Below are 23,973 nucleotides of genomic sequence, written 5' to 3' on the forward strand. Positions count from 1 at the left end.
ACACAAGAAATGTTAAGAAGTGTAGTCTTCAACTCAGGAAGAGGTCAGATCATAAAGAATTAGTGTATTTAACCAAGAGATTAGAACCAAAAGACAAAAGGAGACCAAACTAAACCAAGCAAAACTTTAGAGGAATGCCATGAAATTTAAGTTGTAGAACTATCATTCTAGCATGATTATAGAGGATACAGTAAAGCGGCTAAGAATAGAGTCAGGCAGAGTAATTAGAAGGTTATGGCAGCAATCTGGAAGAAAATAAATGGGAATCTAAATTAAGCCAGAGAAATTGTCATGAGAGGAGGGAGGTAGGAGAGATAATAAAAGGGTGGAACATACGTCCTTTTGTGACTTCTAGGGCTTATCTGTCCTGTTTTTTCCTTCTAAATAAACAATGATGCATCTTATAGCGTTACTTACTTCCTATGTAATTTCATTCCCACTTTCTGATTTCATGTATACGTAGTCAAGCTTTAAAAAATTTGAATGCTATTTTCTTCATAGTCACCAAATCTTACACAGCAGTCCACTTGAAACTTGAACATTTAATCACTTAGTACATTCTGCCTGCATCACAAAGCTCAACAGTATAATCCTCCGGTTATTATAAGATCCGTGGTGTCTCTGATACATTTACACTTCAATTACAATTACAATGCTTTCATTTTAACAGCTTCTAGTTTCTGAAGGATTAAGTCTCAAGGATTATGTTATAATGAGAACAAAGGTTATTGACGACTTTTCTTATTTCTTTCTGAGATGCTTTCCCAGCAAAATCAAAGTGAAGCCAAATTTATGCCAAGATGTTTTCTTCCTGCAGGAAAACATAATGGAAGTTATGAGAAATCAAGAGTTTTTACTGCTTCCAGCTGAGGAGCTCCATAAACTCCTGGCCAGCGATGATGTAAATGTTCCCGATGAAGAAACCATCTTCCATGCATTAATGATGTGGGTCAAGTATGACATGCAGAGGCGATGCAATGACTTGAGTATGCTTCTTGCCTTTATAAGATTGCCACTGCTTCCACCACAGGTAATTGCATGTGCTGCTGTGTTAACTGCTACTCTGTACTGAAAGATCCTATATTAAAAGTAACATCAAAATGTAAATAAAAAATAATAATAATTTAAAATAAAAAAAATAATACCCATAGAGCATTTAGTAAAACAGTAATGTTCAATTAATACATATTCGCACATGCACACACACTTGAAAGTAGAAAGTCCCTAAGTTTTATGCCTCTCCATTACAATTTTCTTTTTTTTTTAAGGTTTTATTTATTTATTTGACAGAAAGAGAGTTCACAACACGGGGAGCGGCAGGAAGAGGGAGAAGCAGGCTCCCTGCTGAGCAAGGAGCCCCATGGGACTCGATCCCAGGACCCTGGGATCATGACCTGAGCCGAAGGCAGCTGCTTAACTGACTGAGCCACCCAGGCACCCCTCCATTACCATTTTCTTACAATTATTTAATTCTTTAAAAAAAGTGACATCACAACCCATTCTTTCTTCTTCTCCCATTTATTCTCACATTTTTCTTTTTTAGTTTTAGCCCAATACTCTTTTTAGGAAAATTTGGTGATGGAAAATGATGGGTGATGGGTCTGAAGTTCATCTCTACAACATATTGACTATTAGAATGTCACTTAATTTCTCTGATATCCAATTTCTTCATCTATAAAATAAAATTATACTACCACACAAAAGTTTTGTGAGGATCAGATTAGACAATACGTGTAAAGCACTTAATCCCAATATAGTACCTAGAAGATTTTTAAAATGTTGCAATTAATTCCCTGCTTCCCTATTTTAGAGATCAATTGATCTACCTATCTATCTATCTATCTATCTATCTACTTCTATCCTCCTATCTTATGATGCTATAATATGATCACTCTCTAATGAAAACACATCCTTGGATTATATTTTAAGATCCAATACATAGGATTTCAAACCTCAATAAACAGACAAGACATATTACTGAATCATACACAGTTATGAAGTAACAGCGTTTAGCAGTTGGAATTATGGAATCTTTATAATTGGAGCTAAGGAGAATCCAGACACCAAGTGAACCAACTGCCTCATTTTACTGATGAGTTATCTAGGACAGGTGAACTGGTAAAAACAAGTTCATTCAGCTTATAAGAGTAAGAGTAACTATTTTTCTCTGATTTAGAGTCTTATGTCTTTAAGTTATGATGTTGCAAAAATATCTATGCACAGCAATGTTACTCTGGGGTTTCTGACTTCTAAGGCTATCCAGAAATAAGCCTGAAGGTAGCTCTTACCTCTGAAATGGTAGATAAAATTGTGTGTATACATTTTGTTTGGGGGATGTGAGGGGCCTATAACATTCACCTGATTCTTCATTTGGCTCCATACTACCATCAACACATTCAGTAATCCATATATTACTAAGAATGTAAGATAGGGAATTAGGACTTTGGGAAAGAATGACAGATAAGCACATAAGTGAAGTGAGAATTATGGTCATATTTTAAGGCAATAAGTTAAAAAAAAACACTGTACCAAAATTGGGAAAATAAATGAAGCTTTATAAATAAAGGAATAATTGTGTTTAATTTGGCTGCTAAAATGAATAAAGCAGTAAAAACAGAGGAGAAGAATTTATGGAAGTCCTGCCTAAGCAAATTATATGAGCTTATCTTAACACTAAGATCTTAAAAAGGAAGAGAAATGCATTTAGGTAACTAAACAAAGAATAAATTGTGAATCCAAGCACTGGATTTTTCTGAATCTTTCATCCTAGGTTATGATGCCAGATATCCTTAGAGCCTGGGGATCTTCTCCCAGGATAGAAATGGCCAATGAACACTGCTGGCCAATAATAAGTAGATGGCCTTAACTGTTGATAGATGCTGTGGCAATTGGTACCTTAGACCACTGCCCACCCATTCCAACTGTTAGTTGAAATGTGGGGAGCTTTGGGTTTTCCACACAAAGTATCATGTCATCTGCGAAGAGTGAGAGTTTGACTTCTTCTTTGCCAATCTGAATGCCTTTTATTTCTTTTTGTTGTTTGATTGTTGAGGCTAGGACTTCACCCCAAAATTGCTAGAACTCATAGGGTAATTCAGCAACGTGGTGGGATACAAAATCAATGCACAGAAATCAGTTGCATTTCTATACACTAACAATGTGACTAAAGAAAGAGAAATTAAGGAATCAATCCCATTTACAATCGCACCAAAACCCATAAGATACCTAGGAATAAACCTAACCAGAGGTAAAGGATCTGTACTCTAGAAACTACAGAACATTTATGAAAGAAATTGAAGAAGACACAAAGAGATGGAAAAACATCCAATGCTCATGGATTGGAAGAATAAACATTGTTAAAATGTGTATGCTGCCCAGAGCAATCTACACATTCAGTGCAATCCCTATCAAAATAACATCGACATTTTTCACAGAGCTGGAACAAACAATCCTAAAATTTGTATGGAACCAGAAAAGATCCTAAATAGCCAGGGGAATGTTGAAAAAGTAAACCAAAGCTGGGGACATCACGATGCCTGACTTCCAGCTCTATTACAAAGCAGTGATCCTCAAGAGAGCATGGTACAAAACAGACATATAGATCAATGGAACAGAATAGAGAGCCCAGAAATGGACCCTCAACCCTATGGTCAACTAGTCTTTGACAAAGCAGGAAACTATATCCAATGGAAAAAAGACAGTCTCTTCAATAAATGGTGCTGGGATAATTGGACAGCCACATGTACAAGAATAAAATTGAACCATTTCTTACACCATACACAAAGATAAACTCAAAATGGATGAAAGACCTTAATGTGAGACAGGATTCCATCAAAATCCTAGAGGAAACACAAGCAATGACCTCTGTGACCTTGGCTGCAGCAATTTCTTGCAAGACACATCTCTAAAGGTGAGGGAAACACAAGCAAAAATGAACTATTGGGACTTCATCAAGATACCGCATGGCAAAGGAAACAGTTGACAAAACTAAAAGGCAACCTACAGAATGGGAGAAGATATTTGCAAATGACAACAGATAAAGGGCTGGTATCCAAGATCTTATAAAGATAAAGTTTTTTGATAAAGAACTTACCAAACTCAACACCGAAAGAACAAATAATCCAGGTAAGAAATGGGCAGAAGACAAACAGACACTTCTCCAAAGAAGACATACAAATGGTCAACAGACACATGAAAAAATGTTCCACATCACTAACCATCAGGGAAATACAAATCAAAACCACAATGAGATACCACTTTACACCACTTAGAAAGGCTAAAATCGGGGTGCCTGGGTGGCTCAGTCATTAAGTGTCTGCCTTTGTCTCAGGTCATGATCCAGGGTCCTGGGATCGAGCCCCACATTGGGCTCCCTGCTCAGCAGGAGGCCTGCTTCTCCCTCTCCCACTCCCCCTGCTTGTGTTCCCTCTCTCACTGTGTCTCTCTGTGTCAAATAAATAAATAAAATCTTAAAAAAAAAAAAGAATGGCTAAAATTGACAAGACAGAGAACAACAAATGGTGAGGATTGGAGAAAGGGGAACCCTCTTGCACTGTTGCTGGAAATGCAACTGGTATAGCCACTCTGGAAAACAAGAAGTTAAAAATAGAGCTACCCTATGACCTAGCAATTGCACTACTGGGTCTTTACCCCAAAGATCCAGATGTATTGAAAAGAAGGGGCACTTGCACCCCAATTTTCATAACAGCAATGTCCATTATAGCCAAACTGTGGAAGGAGCTGAGATGTCCTTCAACAGATGAATGGATAAAGAAGATGTGGTTTATATATACAATGGAGTATTACTCAGCCATCAGAAAGGATGAATACCTACAATTTACATCCCCATGGATGGACCTGGAGGGTATTATACTAAATGAAATATTATCATATGGTTTCATTCATACGTGGAATGTAAGAAATAGTCCAGAGGATCATAAGGAAAGGGAGGGAAAACTGAATGGGAAGAAATCAGAGAGAGAGATAAACCATGGAAGACTCTGGACTCTGGGGAACAAACTGAGGGTTATGGAAAGGGTGGCAGGATGGGGTAACTGAGTGATGGGCATTAAGGAGGGCACATGATGTGATGAGCACTGGGTGTTATACGCAACTAATGAATAATTGAACACTACCCCCAAAACTAATGATGTATTATATATTGGCTAATTGAATTAACAAAAAAAAAAAAAGAAAGAAAGAAAGAAAAGGAAATGCGGGGAGCTTGAAGTTAAACCAGTGTCAAAAATGATCATGGATATAAAAAAATCATAATTACTAGGACACATAACTGAAGAGGCCAAGAATGTGACCAGGGCTCAATATTTTCACGATATGCCTTTCTTTCATACACTCTTCCCCCATCTTCTGTCATCAAAAATGGGAGATGCTTTCACCTGTACATCCATCTGTGCTATTCCATCAGAACAGACATGTACATCCTATTGACTTGTTACTAAGGCTACACATTACAAACGGAGTTTTAATTCTTATTGGCTCAGCTGCTTCATCTTACTTAGTGAAACAATATTAACATTAGAAAATAAGATATAATTTTTGGTGTAACTAGCTAGTAAAAGACTTTTTTGTTAATTCTTATTACAGCATCTAATAGTTGTAAATACAGCATATGTCTTTTCTCTATTTCTTATTTCTCAAATTAGGGGCATTACAAACATAACTTTATATTAATTTCATTTTTTGATATATCTTTCCATTTATTCTAGTTTTCTATTCTTCAGTGCATTTTTTTATTATTATGTTATGTTAATCACCATACATTACATCATTAGTTTTCGATGTAGTGTTCCATGATTCATTGTTTGCGTATAACACCCAGTGCTCCATGCAGTGTGTGCCCTCTTTAATACCCATCATCAGGCTAACCCATCCCCCCACCCCCTCCCCTCTAGAACCCTCAGTTTGTTTCTCAGAGTCCATAGTCGCTCATGGTTTATCTCCCCCTCTGATTCCCCCCTTCATTCTTCCCTTCCTGCTATCTTCTTTTTTTTTTCTTTCTAATTAGATGTGCGGGAAGAAAGAGTAAAACACATTTTCTTTTCATAAAATATTTTGGATATAAGAGGGGCTGTCAATTCCTTAACTAATATTAATGAATTACATGTTATTATAAGCATTTTCCATATATTTCTACCCAGATTTTGAAGCTTCCGATAAAAAAAAAAATTGGTGAAAAAGAGCCAGGGAATAGAAACTAACATGCTTTTCTTTCTTTCTTTGGTTCCCAAACACAATATACTTTATTTCATTTAATTTCTACATTATCCCTATGTAGTAAATATTATCATTACCATTTGACAAATGAACAAATTGAGAATCAGCACAATAGCCATCTTCCTATTAAGTTGTAGAGCTCAGATTGTGCTCTCAATGTGTCTGACATTAATGTGGTTATTAATCCACTGAAGGGAAATGAGTGCAGTATTTACTTGTGTGGTGGGCTTCAGATTTAACTCAGTGTCCAACCAGAGCTAAAAAAGACTTTAATCAAATCTAGGATTTTCCAGCCTTTTATGTGAACTTTCAAAGTGGCTAAGCATCTTACATTCCTTAAGAAGCTATTATGATGATCAGGAAAGACTTTTTTCTTAATCTTAGAGCTATTAAATATAGATTTCCCCCTAATATATGTTGCTTATCTGCATGCACACTCTCTCCCTCTCTCTCTCCTTATATATGTTTACATATATATGTTTAATATTTAATAGTTATATAAAATATAATATTTTAAATTACTAACAATATTTAAAAGAAGGAGGGTCTCCATTTTTCTAGTGAGTTAAGAATTTATTTTCAAAAGGAAAGAGTACATAGGCTAATTTTTGAAGGAGATTTGAGAGAAGAATTTGGCTTATGTTTTTGTAAGATAATTCCTATTGATGTAAATGATGGGTTTCAGGTAACTGAGAGAACAATATTTGGAAGACCAATTGTAACTGCTTGTAACGTGGTTAAGCAAAACATAACAATAGTACTGACCAGGGCAAGAGTAGAAAAGATGAGATTTAGAGATGCTTAAAACAACAAATAAATAAATATAGAAAAAAATATATGCTTCCAGGATAGAGTTAAACTAAATGACTGTAAGTCATTTTTATGGCTATGAGTTTTTAGTCTCTATTTAGTAAATGCATGGAATAATTTCTAGAGCTTAAAAAAAGTAAAAATAAACACAATGACAGAGATTTCATCAACAAAGAAAACATGTTAAAAGATTGATTATTGTCAAAGAATAAATCTAGATTACAGTAACAGTCTTCTCTTATACTCATGAGCCAATTGACCAACTTGACTTAGATGGATATCAGTTTAATCATTTATCACAATTGGCATTCTCATTTTTTTATTACTAGACCCATTATGTGTATCTGTGTTTAGTTATTTCTTAAGTCCTCAAGAGAAAATCTATTCTGATATTCTTTATTATTTATAAATTAATGTATATTATTATAATGTATAAATTATGGTAATTTGGTGTAGAAAAATATGAGGATATAAATTTTGGTAGACAGTATGGATTTTAGTTGAGGAAAGTGGTAGACAAAATGAGCTTCAGAAAAGAATAAAAGAAGAGACATAAAATGACTCAGAAGTGAAATGTCTATTTTATCCTGTATTGTACTATAACAGCTAACACTGAAATAAATTCAGTTGGCTTTGCTGCAGAAAGGACCAGAGGAAAAGGCAAAATGAAAGAAATACATAATTGAGTTATAGTCTAAGAAATAGTGAATGACTTCTATTATCTTTTTATATAAGTGAGGAATAGAATTTTGCATAATAGTTTCTGTGTTTTCTTGAATACCCAGAGGTTTAAAAATTTCAACAGAATTGGAAAAAATTTTAGAGAGTGAGTGATTGCATAAATATGCGCACACACGCGCGTGTGCACACACACACACACACACACGGTTACCCAATTTGATTTACTCGGTTTTCTCTATTTCCTCTTACAAAGATGCAACAAAAGAATATGTTGCTATGCAATAAACATGTTTTAGCATTATTTAACTATCATTTATACTGGTTTTAACCGATTTCACGAGGTGTATCCTTGTAATATGTACATGAATATTTATTATATACATACTTTAAAAGTACACACAACTATCCAACTTTTGGTGGGTTCTTTTGTAATGATTGATCTGGAAAGTTGAAGCATGTTATTCAAAAAATCAAGAGAATGCAATTCTATATATAGTCAAGCCAAAAGGTCTTTAGGAAAATTCACTTTTATCATAGTCAGAGATTATTTAGAAGGTTAGAGATATACAAATAAACTTTGCTTCCTATCTTGGAATTGGTATTGTTTATCTCTTTTGAGACAACAAGGATAAAGATTTCTCAGATCTTGCAAACCAGAATACCTACTAACTCTTAAATATGTAGCAGTGTGTGTGTTTATGTGCATAAACATTTATTTTCTGTACAAAATGTGAAAGGAAAAAAAACATTTGCAATGAAATAACAAGTTATTGCATAAGCTTAGAGAAGTATAGTTTATTGAATAATAAAAAATAACAAAATAACAAAGAAACTCAAGAGTGTAACTTAAGGAAACAGATACTATCTCTATTTTATAAGAATAAATTCTTTTTATGCAAAGCTGTAATTAATTTATCCCAAAAGTTTCTTTATGCAATAATAGCAACATGGGAAAGGAGAAGTTATCAACTAATTTTGCTCCATTGGAAATGTGACAGTTGATCAGATACCAGTGACATAGACTCTGCTGTCCATAAAAATTACAGCCACAACTAAAAACCCTAATGAAAAGCAACCAACAAATCAATATAAAAAGAACATTCATAAATCACAATGTGTGATATACAGAATAGATTATACTCCTGAGTAATTTATATGTTTTGTTTGGTTTTACTTCTCCAAAGCAAGGATAGGTAAACTACTTCCTGATAAATCTGACAATTTTCCATGTTTGTCAGTATTAATGTTCACTATTTAGTGTATTATATATCTTATTTTTACAAAAGAAAAAGGAACACAAAAAAAGAACTTTTAACTCTTACAAACGAAAAAGGTAAAAATTAATCAAATACATTAACACAGTCTATTTTTGGTCTTTGTTTCCTTTTAGTTTGTTTTTGTTCTTTTTTTTTTCTCTCTGATCTGCTTGCTGTCTGATTAATTAATGGTTATACAGGCATCATCAAAGAAATAATCTTCTCTACAAAACTAGACTATAATAGTTTTTAAAAGTGTGGAATAATGTTATTCTTCTCTAAAACAAACTTGAGAAACAGCGTCGTTAAAACAGAAATGCACGGACAATATATGCTTCTAAAATCTTACAGATTTACCTTAAATAGTATTTAGTTTCATGATCATTTAACCCATGATGACATTCACAGTTCAAGTTACAACATTAAGAAAATACAAAAACTTCTTATTTCAACAGTTTTGTCAATGAGATATAATGTAAAAAATGATATGCACAAGCACAAACTCATACATACACACATTACTATCTTCGATAAAAAGAGCAGAGAAGTCGGAACCTAATCTGAAAGCCTTTATTTTTTGCTACAGTGCTCTAAGTGTCTCTGCTTTTGTCAAGGGCTGAGCCCACTGCTTGTGGTTTGTATCCCATCTGTCTTGCTACTGAAATTTCTCTACATTGGTGACCCTTCTATGTTTTATATTATCAATTTTTTCCATACTGGATCATTCTAATTAACTTGCAAAGATTTATTATTTCAAACCTATTAAAACAAACTCCTCATATTCCTACCAACTGTTCCAATTCTGTTTCCATTTCCAGCAAAACATGTAGTTATTATCTAGAGTTAATAAATATATTCATTGGGGTGCCTGGGTGGCTCAGTCGGTTAAGTGACTGCCTTCGGCTCAGGTCATGCTCCCAGGGTCCTGGAATCGAGCCCGGCATCGGGCTATCTGCTCGGCGGGAAGCCTGCTTCTCCCTCTCCTTCTGCCCCTCCCCTACCTTTTATTCCCTCTCTCTTTCTCTCTCTCTCTCACTGTCAATTAAATAAATAAATAAAAAATTTAAAATATATATATTTATTAATAGTCATCATTCTCTCTTCAGTACACTATAATCAGTCCTTTGATCTATTCCAAATCACCCAAAACCTCCATGCTGTCATATTTTCCCCCATCTCACTTGTTTTCATCTTACTTGGCTTCCCAGCAGCTTTGACAAAGTTGATCTGGCCACTCTTACTCAACTGTTACTGCTAATTTTTTCTACTCTTTGATGTTGCAATGCCCCAGGACACCATATTTTCTCCATAAAGAATAACATTCTTCTATACTTTTAAATACTATATAGCAGTCAATTATAAATTCCAAATTTGTATCTTTAGCCCTAAACTCTTCTTGAGAGATAGATACACATACCCAGTTAACAACTTGACATCTCTAACTAGATGTCCAATAGCCATTCAAAACTTCATATGGTCAAAATGGAAGATTTCAAAATCCCAAGACTTCCGCCCTGCCCCCATTCTCAGTAGATAGCCTTAGGAACCATCTAGTTGCTCATGCCTAAATTCTAGACTCACTTTTAATTCTCTCTTTTGCATTGCATTTAATATTCAGTTCCTTAGGTAGTCCTTTTTGCTGTATTCTAAACAGATCCTAATTCTGTTCATTCTTTCTTTTTTGTTTTTTCTCGATCTTTCTACAGCCCCATCCTAAAATAACCTACCACCATCTTTCTCCTGCACTATTGGAATAGTCTCCTACCTGTTATTCTAACTTTTATGCTTAACTATAGCAATAATTTCTAACTAGCAACCGGATAGAACTTTTGAAGTATGAATGCATTAATTTCAATCTTAAGATTTATACCCTTAGGACAAAATCATAATATCCCTGTCCTACAAGGTGTATATCAGTACCATGATTACTACTTCCCTGACCTAATCTCCTCCCAGCACTTAGTATCCTCTTGGGTCACTGATATTCTTTCTGTTTCTTATACAATTCAGGTTTATTTCTTCTATAGCACATTTGTACTAGCCGATTCTGGGGGCTAGAATCAGAGGCCTGCCAGCGGAAGAGGGTGGTGGTGATATGAATAGTCTTCTCAGGTGTAAGCAATGAAAGGGGAGGCATAGTTTATACAAAATTAAAGACAATAATCAATGGCTGAAAGTCAGTCTGCTTTTATTATTACTATACCTTGACAATCCTATACAACGCCATTGATAACATATTCCTACCTACTGGGATGAACTGCCCACCACACCCTTTGTCTTGTCCTCTACTGCCTAGAAGATGTTCAACTTTATCATAGCATGGCCTGCTCATTCTAATTAGTCACATGCCACATCCAATGTGTCCTGCTCTTAGCACGTTCGCCTACTATTTTCTTGCTTAGTTTTAGTCTGTTTTTATCTATTTCCTTATATTTTTCAGAACACCAGACCTGACGTTCTTGTTCACAAAGTTCTTGGCATAATTGGTACTCAGTAAGTGTTTGTTGAATCAACAAATGAAAAGTTTATTTTAGGTCTTAGGAATTTTAGCTTCATTTTACCATCTCTTGATATAAGATTTACCTGGAATGAGAGAGAAACCTACACTGGTGTATTATGATGGCGCTAACAGTGGGTACTAGGAACACAGTCATAAAGAGCACATTGATTTGGACTTTACTAAAATTCCCTTATCGAATGGACAATGGGAAGGCAAATTAAATAGGATATGCTCTCTCATCTCTTTGCTTTATTAGGGATATTCAAAGAACATAGATTTATCAGAATTCCTCTAATTCAATGATGTATTTAAAAATAACTTGGCTACAAGAAAAATTTGTTCCATTTTCATTGCTAGCATAATAAATCGGAAAACAAAGTCCATTTCATGAAACAAACAAAAACAAAACCTGAACTTAAGTTAGTTCGTAAGCATTTTTGTACATATTAAGTAATATAAATAGCATTTACCAAGAGGCCACACAGTGCAAGAACGATTATTTTTCTCAATTAAACATTAAAGAAGAATTTCATTTTTGATTCATGCCTATTTTATATAACAATGATAAAATTAAAGGATATAATAATTTGTAAGAGGACTAACAAAAATTGTGGAACGTTTATAATGAAGCAAAAGCTATTTAAATCATTAAACCATTTCCAGTGATTTTAATTTAGGATTTGGGGAACTCAACTGATGAAGCTACTTTAATATTTTAGTAACTAAAGTTAATAGAGATGAAATCTGGAGATTAAAATAGGATCCTGACACTAAAGAATACTCTTAATCTGTGGGCACATCTAATAAGTAAAGCTATAGTAGAGGAAATTTACCTTGATCCATTTATAAAATTATTTTGATAAGTAATTTATTTGGGATATAGATAAAATACATATGTTCCTAAATCCCTTTTCAACATTGCTATTTTTATAAAATATTTTTGCTTGTTACTCTTTGAGGAAAAGCAAGGCAGCCTGTGTGGCTGAAGCAGAGTGATCCAAGGGGTGAGTTGTTAGAAGAATTTGGAGAAGGTGAGGATATAAATCATTGAATGACTTGTAAGCAATTGTAAGGACTTTGGTACTTCTTGGAGTGTAATGGAAGCCATTGCAGAGTTTTGAGCAGAGAGCTTGATCTGATGTACACAATTAAATGGACTCCCTAGTTGCTGTGTTGAGAGTATACTGCAGGGAAACAAGAGTAGAAAATGGAAATCAGTTAGGAGGTGATAGCAATAGCAGAGGTGAGATATTTGAGAAGTCGAATAAGAATAATAAGGTAGTAACAATGAAGTGTTTTCATCCTATTTTAAAGTACAGTCGATTAGATGGGAGAATAAGAGAGGAATCAGAGATGATCCCAGGTTTTTTGGCTTGAGCCCCAGTTGAGGAAGGATACTAAGGAACACTGACTTAAAGATTTCTTTAAGTCTTATGAACTGAGTGTTCTAGAGGGGAGGGGGTGGGGGATGGGTTAGCCTGGTGATGGGTATTAAAGAGGGCACGTTCTGCGTGGAGCACTGGGTGTTATGCACAAACAATGAATCATGGAACACTACATCCAAAACTAATGATGTAATGTATGGTGATTAACATAACAATAAAAATTAAAATAAAAAAAGATTTCTTTAAGTCTTTATGTGGAGATGTTGGGTGGGCAGTTGAATGCATCATTCAGGTGTTGTGGAGGTACGCTAGGAGATATAAATTAGGAAAATGTTGGCATATAGATATAATTTAAAGCCATGACATGAGATAGTATCATTAAAGAAGTCAGTATACATAAATATGGAAAGAGAATGAAGAATGATGTTTTGGGCATTGAAACATTACCAAATTAGAGATAAAAAGAAAGAACGTAATAACTGAAATGAAGACACTAGTCAAATAGAATAAAAACCAAGGGAGCTTGCTGTGCAGAGAGCGGGGAGTAAACCATCAGAGAGGACTGAGTGATCAGCTGTATCAAGTGCTGCTGAGAGGTCAAATAGAATGATGCCCGATAATTGACTTTTGAGGAATTTAAGGATAAGAAAGTCATTGGTAACTTTGACAAGATTAGTTTCTATAGAATAGAGCTAAGCAAATATGGGGTAAATGGAATTTAAAATAGTAAATACATAGAATCTTTAAAACTGCAAAACTGAACAGAAAAATTAATCCGTAAGTGGCTGGGTTTATCAGCCAAAAGCCCAATGAAGAGAAACAAAAACACAGTGAAATTTTAACATGGAAAGTTTATATAAAGAATCATTAACTATAAAAAGAATTTGGAGTAAAGAATAATTAGAAAGTAGGAAGTTAAAAGAACTCTAAAAAATATAGAAATAGCAGATTTCTGAGGCATACCTCAGAAATATTGTGGTTTTAGTTCCAGACCACCTCAATAAAGTGAATATCACAATAAAGTGAGTTCAGTGAATTTTTTGGTTTCCCAGTGCATATAAAAGTTATGTTTAATCTATACTGTAGTCCATTAAGTGTGCAATAGCATTATGTCTTTAAAAAAACAACATATGTACCTTAATTAAAAAATACTTTATTCCTAAAAATGCTAACCTTCATCTGAACTTACAGTGAATCAAAATCTTTTGGATGGTGGAGTGTCCTGCCTCCATGTTGATGGCTGCTGACTGATCAGGGTGGTAGCTGCTGAAGGCTGGGATGGCTATGGCAATTTCTTGAAAAAAGGCAACAGTGAAGTTTATTGTATTGATTGACTTTTCCTTGCACTACTAATTTCTCTGTAGTGAGCAATGCTGATAGCATTTTACCCACAGTAGAACTTCTTTCAAAATTACAGTCAATCCTCACAAACCCTGCCACTGCTTTATCAATGAAGTTCATAATGTAATACAATAAATTCTTATTTCAACAGTCTTCACCAGGAGTAGATTCCATATCAAGAAACCACTTTTTTTGCTCATCTGTAAGAAGCAACACCTCATCCTTTCAAGTTTTATCATGAGGTTTCAGAAATTCAGTCACATCTTCAGGCTCTATTTCTAACTCTAGTTCTCTGTTTCTACCACATCTTCAGTTACTTCCTCCAGTGAAGTCCTAAATCTTTAATTTGTAACAAACACAATATCTACAAAGCATAATAAGGCAAAGCACTATAAAAGAAAGCTTGCCTGTATAAGGAGCAGCTACTTATTACCTTAGGGCTGAGATAGAGCACCCAAGGAAGCACCCCGCCTGCAATCCAGACCTCCTTGAAGAGGTTACAGCCATGGCTAACTGGATGGCAGTGAAATCACTGTGGTGCAGGTGTGGCAGAACTTTCTAGAAACCTGTCCTTTAGAATTTACTAGAAATCTAGATGCCCAACGACTGAGCCACCCAGGCGCCCCTGAGTTTGCTATTATCAGAAATTCTTAGTCTTCTCTAATTTAACTTCATCAAACAGGATTCGTTAAGTGGGCATATTACTTTTTCTTTTTAATCCAAACAATAATTTATGAAACACTGGTGTGATTGTTTTTAACTTTGTTAATTTGAAGTTATGTTTACTCCAATATTTCCAACCCACTGTTGTCTTCCTTATCAGGCCAATTCAGATCAGCTTAAAATTTATTTTTCCATAATCACCAGGGAAAATATGTGAGTGATCACATGACAACATACTAAAATGTGTATACTAAAATGTATATCTACCTTACTTTCACATTTCTATTGCAGAAAAGACCTTCAAAACCAACTCTCTAATATTTTGCGGGTAGAAATTGAGGCTTTGAAAATTAAAGCAGACTATTTTAGATAATAATTTAAATTTAAAAACTCACTGATGCATGTACAAGAGAATTTAGGAATTCTAACTCTCAAAAGATAATTTTATCCACCTATGATAAGATCCAGCCCCAAATCAGGCTCTGCATTGAGCTGGATCCTGCTTGAGATTCTCTCTTTCTCCCTCTGCTGCCCCTTTATATATCTATCTATCTATCTATCTATCTATATATATATAGATAGATAGATATATAGATATAATGTAAGTCATATTCTATTAGTCTATTCTTAAACTCTTCTGATATAGTTTACATATATATTTCTCAAATGTGACAAAAAGCTGCAATAATTAGCTTAAGCAAATCAGGATTGTGGGTGGTGGAGATTTCATCGATGAAAGCCAGAAATTAGAAACAGAATAGAAGACAAATTAAAAAGCAGTATCTTCATTACGTATTTTTAAGTTTTCATGCATTATACTATAGAATTCATGACCAGTAACTCTGTATTTAAAGGTTTATGTTATTTTCCTCAAAATATATAAAATACTATTTCTTTTAAAAATTGAGAAAAATTATTCGATAGACTTTCTTATTTATTTATTTATTTATTTATTTAAGATTTTATTTATTTATCTGACAGAGAGAGACACAGCGAGAGAGGGAACACAAGCAGGGGGAGTGGGAGAGGGAGAAGCAGGATTCCCACCGAGCAGGGAGCCAGATGCGGGGCTCAATCCCTGGGCCCTGGGATCATGACCTGAACTGAAGGCAGACACTTAACGACTGAGCCACCCAGGCACCCCTAGGCTTTCTTTTTTAAAGATTTATTTATTTTTAGAGAGAGACAGAGTGTAAGGATTATATATGTGCTCTTTAAGCCAAAATATCCCATATTTCCCATGGGATAAAGGGGCAACTTTTGATGCTAAATTATAAATTACAAAACAACAACAAAACATGCTCTGTTTTTGAATTATTAAACCTTCTTATTTCATCTACATTTGGTCTTTGAAATAGATTTGCTGTAGACTAGCATTTTCTAACACTTTATCCATGGACAAATAGTATTTAAAGGTATTCATCACAAAACTGTTTCATATTTAAAAAAAAAGTTTATAAATCCATCTCGCAGGGCACATGGGTGTCTCAGTTGGTTAGGCATCTGCTTTGGCTCAGGTCATGACCCCAGGGTCCTGGGATCGAGCCCCGCATTGGGCTCCCTGCTCCGCAGGAAGCCTGCTTCTCCCTCTCCCACTCCCCCTGCTCGTGTTCCCTCTCTCGCTGTGTCTCTCTCTGTCACATAAATAAAATCTTAAAAAAAAAAAAGTAAAATAAACCCATCTTGCCATCCCCACCCTTAAAATTTTGTAATACAGATTGTCATAGTAATCTCTTAATAGAGAAACTCCCTTAAACTCATGGATTTTCTGAAGAAAACTTATTTCAAGTAATGGCTATTAAAGTCTCATGGAAAGAATTATCTACAGAACACACTAGGGAAGCACTGCTCTGGGTTGTTATTATTTTTTTAAAGTTTTGGAATTCTTGGGGCGCCTGGGTGGCTCTGTCATTAAGTGTCTGCCTTCGGCTTAGGTTATGGTCCCAGGGTCCTGGGATCGAGCCCCGCATCGGGCTCCCTGCTCGGCGGGAAACCTGCTTCTCCCTCTCCCACTTCCCCTGCTTGTGTTCCCTCTCTTGCTGTGTCTGTCTCTGTCAAATAAATAAATTAAATCTTTAAAAAAAATAAAGTTTTGGAATTCTTTATGACACAGGTTAATAAACAATAGATTTTCTTTTAATTATCCTAAATTAAAGGCACTCTAGGTGTGTTTATATTCAAAAAAATAGGCTCTCTTCCATTTCTATGAGTCTATCTACTACAAAGTAGCCTGCAAAATTGGCTTTGCTGAGCTGGAAAAGCAGCATATTCAGTGAATTCAATAAACTGACCTATAAAGACCTGGAAATAGAGTCATAAATAATAATGAGTGTGTTATTCTCAATTCAGTCAGCTGTAGGGTTTTTCCAAACCATTAAACAACTTCCCAATTTGCTACAAATCAGCGTTAAGTGTTGTACTCTTTTCAAAAGGAAGCTAGAATAAGAGATGGCGAGTATATGGTAAGAATTTAGGGAATGATGAATATTTAATCACAAGGAACACCTAAAATCTGGTTACAGTGAGCAGTCACTCATAACATTCATCTATTATAAGAATAAAAGATGGGATTTTATCTTGACCATTAGATTTCACCCCATGATAATATTCATGATAATGCTCATTTTTTCCTATATATGCTAAAATATATATAAAATTGGGCAGATAAATAAGTTATGCATGAAATATAAAGATCAATTTGAATGGTAAATGCCCATTTCATCTGATTGGTCATTTTTTGAGGAGACTGGAATGGCATCTTGTCCTGATGTCATCTCCAGAAACAAAGACTAGATATGTGTTATCTTTTTAAATAAAGTCCTTATCAACAGCTATTGTTTTCTTACTCTGTGTGGCACCAAGCTTTTTTTTTGGAAATGTGATGCTTTAAACCTCTTCTTTCCATGTATATTATCGATACCTTTAGATTAGACCTTATCCTTCTTTTTTTTTTTTTTTGCAATGGACTCAATAGTAATCATCCAACTCTAGTGGTATCTTTCCCCACCTATATCCATTCTTCACAATGCCTCTGGAATGAATTTTTTATTTTATTTATTTTTTTAAAGATTTTATTTATTTATTTGAGAGAGAGAGAATGAGAGATAGAGAGCACGAGAGGGAAGAGGGCCAGAGGGAGAAGCAGACTCCCCGCTGAGCAGGGAGCCGGATGCGGGACTCGATCCCGGGACTCCAGGACCATGACCTGAGCCGAAGGCAGTCGCTTAACCAACTGAGCCACCCAGGCGCCCTGGAATGAATTTTTTAAAACACAAATTCATTTTATAGATATGTTCTATTGATTAAAAGGCAAATCATACACACATACAACAGGGAAAACAATAGAAATTCAAAATGCTACCATTAATAATACCAGAATCAGTCATTTGGTGAAAATCAGTCTAGAAATTTCTTCGTTTATTCATTCATTCACTCACTCATTCATTTCATAGAGACTTTCTAAGTGCCACCTGTATGCCAGGAGTATGCCCTGTGTGTTTAGCATTGAATCAAACAGACCACTCTTTACTCTGATGCAGCTCACATTTTAGCAGGAAGGGGAGGACAGGGCAGAGAGCGGGCAGCAGGCATCAAACAAACCATGCATTCATTGTAATTCAGATGATTAAAATAATTATGAATTAAAGGAACTAAGTCAAGGTGAGAGAGTGTTTGGGGTTGCCAAATTAGGTAGGGTGTCCAGGAAAGTCCTTTATGAAAAAGTGACTTTGAGCAGAGACATGAAAGAAATGAGGGAAAAACCAAATAGATATGAGGCAAAAGAGGGTTCCAGGAAGAAGGAACAGCAAAGAGGCCAAGGTAAATAGAGTTCTTTGGACAGGGTAGCAGGGGTGTGGACAATGAGGTCAGAAGCACTCAGGAGATAGATAATGCGAGGCTGAGATGGTTGGAAGGAGCTTAGCTTTTATGCTGACTACGGAAAGTCACTGCAGGCTTTTGAGCAGAGAAAACATATACTCCCATTTTTTTTCTTATTTTTTATTATGGAAATATTCAAATGTATTCAAAAGTAGAGAGTACCTCTATCTTAAAAGGAGCATTCTAGCTAGTGTATGAAAAATAAACTAGATGATGGCGCAATAACTAAAATCCCAGCAGGAGATAAAATTTACCCAAAATGGTTCATATGAAGAGATGTTAATGAAGGCACTACTTACAGAGGTGTGGCCAGTGTTCAAGAAATTAACAAAGGCTGTTGAGGACTCAGGGAACTGGAACCAAGGCAATGATGGAGGAAACCGTATTACATAGTTCAGAAAGCTTGGAGCTGTGGCAGAGTGGCTGCCCTCCTTGAGCTGTAGTCATAAAGAAGCACCACATCATGAAGGGAATAAGGAAAAAAATATACTTATCTTCATTTCCACCACCTGACTTTCTGGTTATAAGTCCCATTGGCTGGATCCAGCCTAAAGCAAGTGAGCAAGGGAGACAGGTGATGCAGTTCCAGAAGGTTCAGCTTCAGAAGGAACTGAACTGGACAGAGAACAGAGCAAACTGGATGACAGGGAAGCAAATGAAAACAATCAGCACTAAAAGGGCAGACTACAAGTAGATATACTAGTCAGGAGGTTTTATAATAGTCCAGGTGAGGATGTTAGCTCGTCCCAGGGCTGTAGTAGTAAATATATTCTAAATATAGCTTGAAGGTGAAACTACAAGTATGTCCAGTGGATTTGATGTGTTGAATGAAAGAAAAAGAGGATTCATAAGAACGTTAGGGTTGTATGATTACATGGCTTTATATATAAGGATGGAATTTTGGATGGATGGATGGATGGATGGATGGATGGAGATTGAAATAAATACAGAATTAAGAGAGAAAGATTTTATTAAGAATAGACTCTCCCTGAACAGTATATTTTGAGTAAATGTCATTAGTTTGGATTCTACTTGACTTCCTTTCATTCCTCTGTACCTATGACCTTTTCTCTTGAAATCTCTTTATTGTTTTCCATGCCTGGCAAATAGGTACTTATCTTATTGATTTGGTTTAAGGAAGACACCCAGTTGTAAGTATTTCTTTAACACATAACACTTGATTAAGTGTATCTTCCTATTTCCTAGAGTACCTTATCCGTATTTCTTGTACCTTTTGACTACTTTCACCCATTTCACGCACCACCTGCACCCTGCCTCTGGCAACCACTAATCTGTTCTCTGTATCTATGAGTTTGGTTTTTGGTTGGTTGTTTTTTTATGTGTGTGTGTTTAAGACCCCACATATAAGTGAAATCATATAGTACTTGTCTTTGTCTTTGTGACTCATTTCATTTGGCATAATGGGCTCAAGGTCTATCTATGTTTTCACAAATGGCAGGACTCCCCTCTTTCACAGAGATGAATATATTCCTACATATATTCCTACATATAACATATCACATTTTCTTAAAAATCATTCATCTCTCAGTGGACACCCAGTTTGTTTCTATGTCTCAGCAATCGTAAATAATGCTAAAGCTGTAATGACCATGGGGGTGCAGATATCCTTTCAAGTTAGTGTTTTTGTTTTCTTTGGATAAAGACCCAGAAGTGGAATTGCTGGACCTGGTGAATACCCTTTAAACAATTATCTTCCTGTATATCTACACATTAAATTGATTAGTGTTGCTTCTTGCAATGATTTTCAACTGTTATGCAAGTCCAAGAGGGTTATTTGTAAGGAACGGAAGAAGAGTGAATGGTTTAATGATTCCTGTTTTGAAAAAGTCAACCAACTGAAAACTGGGCTGTTGGATACAGATATAACAGGCTTCCCAACACAGCATCATATACTTTTGCTTAGCTGTGAGTACTAGAAAATCATAACCATATGCTCCATTATATTATAAATTATGTTATATATTACTCCATTATAATATAAATTATATTGTGAATGATTTAAGTTAGGAACTGATACATTTTGCATACTCCAAAGTTTCTGACATAGGGTTTGACACATTTCAATTATTTTAATGCCCTTTATATTAATATTCATATTTATATTTTCCCTTATCCCTGAAGTTTGTTCAGTCAAGATGTTTGAACAACTCATTTCATACCCAAACTTTAGAAACTCCACAGGCAGAGTGTATGCCCAGTGGAATTAGCTTTCCTGGGGAGATTTATTTTAATCCCTTATTGACTTGCAAGATGCATCCACCTTGATGTTTTCACAGGAACTTATCTCACTGATGATGATCAAAAGAGGTATGTTGGACTTTGATCGGAGTAAATCTAAAGAAAGCTGGAAATCTGCAAGTATGCAGTGATTAAAATTCTTTCTCCATCTTCTCTTAGTGGAATAAGGGAAGTGAAATACTGACTGATACCTTATAGTTAGTGTGAGAGAAATGGAAAGGTTTTTATTTAAGATAATTGAGACAGTGCTAAAGCAAAACAAAAATTTAATACTGCGCCTATTATTATAATAGGAATCAGGAAATCTAGCTTACCAGAGTAAACTAAATGCAGTCCCTTCGATTGCTTTCCTGCAGATCTGTGTCAAAGAACTTCCAGGAGCATCATTTGCTTCTCACCATCAGCATTAACTTCCCTGAGACAGAACATGGGAGAAGCAGAGGAATAATTTTCAATCTTTCTGGTAGCACCAGATGCTCTTTATAGGTTTAAGACAATTACTTCTTTTGGATATTGTGTGTAGGCCACTTGCAGATTTATCCCTTTCAATGAAAGTATACTTTAGAATGACCCTTACACTTATTGCATTGTGCTTGTTAACTATGGTTAGTCTGGGGACATTGTGTTATCAATTATCTTCTTGCAAAATAAGATGACAGATAATGGGGAATTTTAGAAAGATAAACTCCTCCAGATTTTACCTTTAAAATTCAAATAAATACAGTTAACATTTAAGAATGAGACAGCTACCTACAAAACCTTAAAAACAAGATAAAAGCAGTATATTTTTCCCCTGGTAATTACTAAGTATAAGCAATAGAATACTAAATAATGAATTAAGGAAATTACAGATCAAGTCTAAGTCCTAGGGAGATTCATTTATATATGAAAAGACAGGGAAACTTAAAAGTTCATTGAAAGCACAGATAAAACAAGAACACTCAGCTAAGACTCAGATAGATCCAAGATGAAAAATCACATTAAAGATGCAATAAAGAAATTGTTCACGTGGGAGATTGTAAATAGAACAGCCTTATCAAAGCGGAAGGTTGTTCTGGAGGCACAGTGAGAAATGAGCCTAAACTCAGTGTTTTAAGTTACATTAGGAAATACTTTCAATTGTAATGCAAAGAATTAAAACAAGGCAATAAGACAGTAAATGATGAATGTATATGTTCTAGGACACTATGTGGGAGTAGTCTGAATTTTGCATATGATTTCTTATGCCACATACAAGAATTAAAATTTTTAATCTTTCTCAAAAATTCAGAAAAGAGTTAATATCAACTGGTAAAGTGGCTTTTGGAAGGAGAAGGGAATAGTGGAATGGAAGGATCTTAGGCAGTATTATAATAACCAATAATATTTGATGACTCTTTGGAATGGCCTTGACTGAGAAGATAAACTTTTCTAAATAATATTGCCAATGGATTAAGGCTTGATTGAATTAAGACACATTTTGAGAATATTTACTTATCCAAATACTGTATTTTCCAAAATTTTGAATCCGTTTAAATAGAAGTAGCTTAAAACAGAAGCACAGGTAAAGAAATACTGTAACACATCAATAAAAAATAGAATGCATAAGTCAATACAAGAAGAAGAATGGCAGTGCTAAAGAATAAGTTCAGATTTAAATGTGTGAGTTTGAATTGTCAGTGGAACATCCAAGTTCAGTGCTTCTTGGTTACGAATCAAATGCTTCTTGGTTATGAGTCAAATCACCTTACAGTAATGTCCAAGAGCCGAATTATTTGTGTAATAGGGTTTTGCTATTGACTATGACTGGAAGTAAGCATGCTATCAGCTGAGCCTGGGATAAACATAGATATTTGGTTGGTTGTTAAGCGAAGATGTTTCTGAAAGACCACAAATATTTACAAAGATGACTAATTTATGAATATAATTTGAGATGTGATATTGAATATATTTCTGCATATACATTATATATTTTCAAACTTCAATACTGGATATGCTATTTAAAATAAATTAATAGATACTCTAATCAAAGTAAGTTATCACTTAAATAGTTATTGAGCAATTCCTAGGAGCCTGTAACCTTGTCAGTGGTACTCAATAAGAGGTGACAGACATTTTTTCTGGTTTCCTATAAGTTTATGACTAGCATGCACTTGAAGTCCTTAAGTGACTACACAGATGTCAACTGATTAAAGTCTGATATGACCGAGAGAGAGAACTTGTGTCAATTGTGCCCTGAATAATGAGGTAAGTCATCATGGAAGTAACAGAACATACCCTGGACTCTGAAGATTGGGTCATATTTTAATAGAAGCCCCAGAGGGAAAAAGCATTACCAATATTACTTTAAAAAAACAGCAGGATCCGTTCAGACCAGAGGAAAGAGGTTTGAAGAGCTAAAAGATGAAATATAGAAAACAATATACATAAGGTATCTTGAAGAGTGATTGAATAGGTAAAATAGCTAAAAAGTGATTGAATTGTATTTTTGGGCTGTGAGTCTGAGGATGTTGAATAAGGTCCTGGAAGCAATAATAAACAAATGCATGCTTTAGACTATAGCTAGACATGAGTAAATTAACAAAAGTGTTCTAAGAGGTGGGGAGGAAGGTAGCCTTGAGTAGAACTGATTAGTGGTGAGAGAGATTGCAGGTATCCAGGACCCATTATAGCACCTGTCGCAGAATAGGTGCTGACTCCATATTTGCCAAATGAATGAATGAATGAATGTGTGCAAGGTCCAGAGCCTACCTAAGAGGCAATGAAATTTTTCTGGATGAAAATGATGTTCATGCAGGGCATGTAATCACTTCTTTCAATTTTAGAAATTTTGAACTTTCAAATTATCTATGGAATAGCAAATCCATGTTAAATAACTAAAAGTTAATTATAAATTCTAGCAACATTAAACCCCATCTCATTTGTCACTAATAACAACTATCATTTGAGTTAATTTTATGATCTCTACTCATTGTGATTATGTCAT

At 35.0% G+C, this 23,973-nt stretch overlaps 1 protein-coding gene across 1 annotated transcript in view; it reads left to right on the top strand.

Moving 5' to 3' along the window:
• Positions 1 to 23,973, top strand: part of KLHL1 (kelch like family member 1) — a 378,887-nt gene that overhangs the window by 216,144 nt on the left and 138,770 nt on the right. The window contains exon 5 of the mRNA XM_025874602.2: positions 818 to 1,030. Within this exon, the coding sequence (XP_025730387.1) occupies positions 818 to 1,030 (213 nt within the window). The remainder of the gene's footprint in view (positions 1 to 817; positions 1,031 to 23,973) is intronic.

Source organism: Callorhinus ursinus, unplaced genomic scaffold (genome assembly GCF_003265705.2).
Source record: "Callorhinus ursinus isolate GAN/ISIS: 27379988/994484 unplaced genomic scaffold, GSC_fseal_2.0 scaffold7, whole genome shotgun sequence".
NCBI lineage: Eukaryota > Metazoa > Chordata > Mammalia > Carnivora > Otariidae > Callorhinus > Callorhinus ursinus.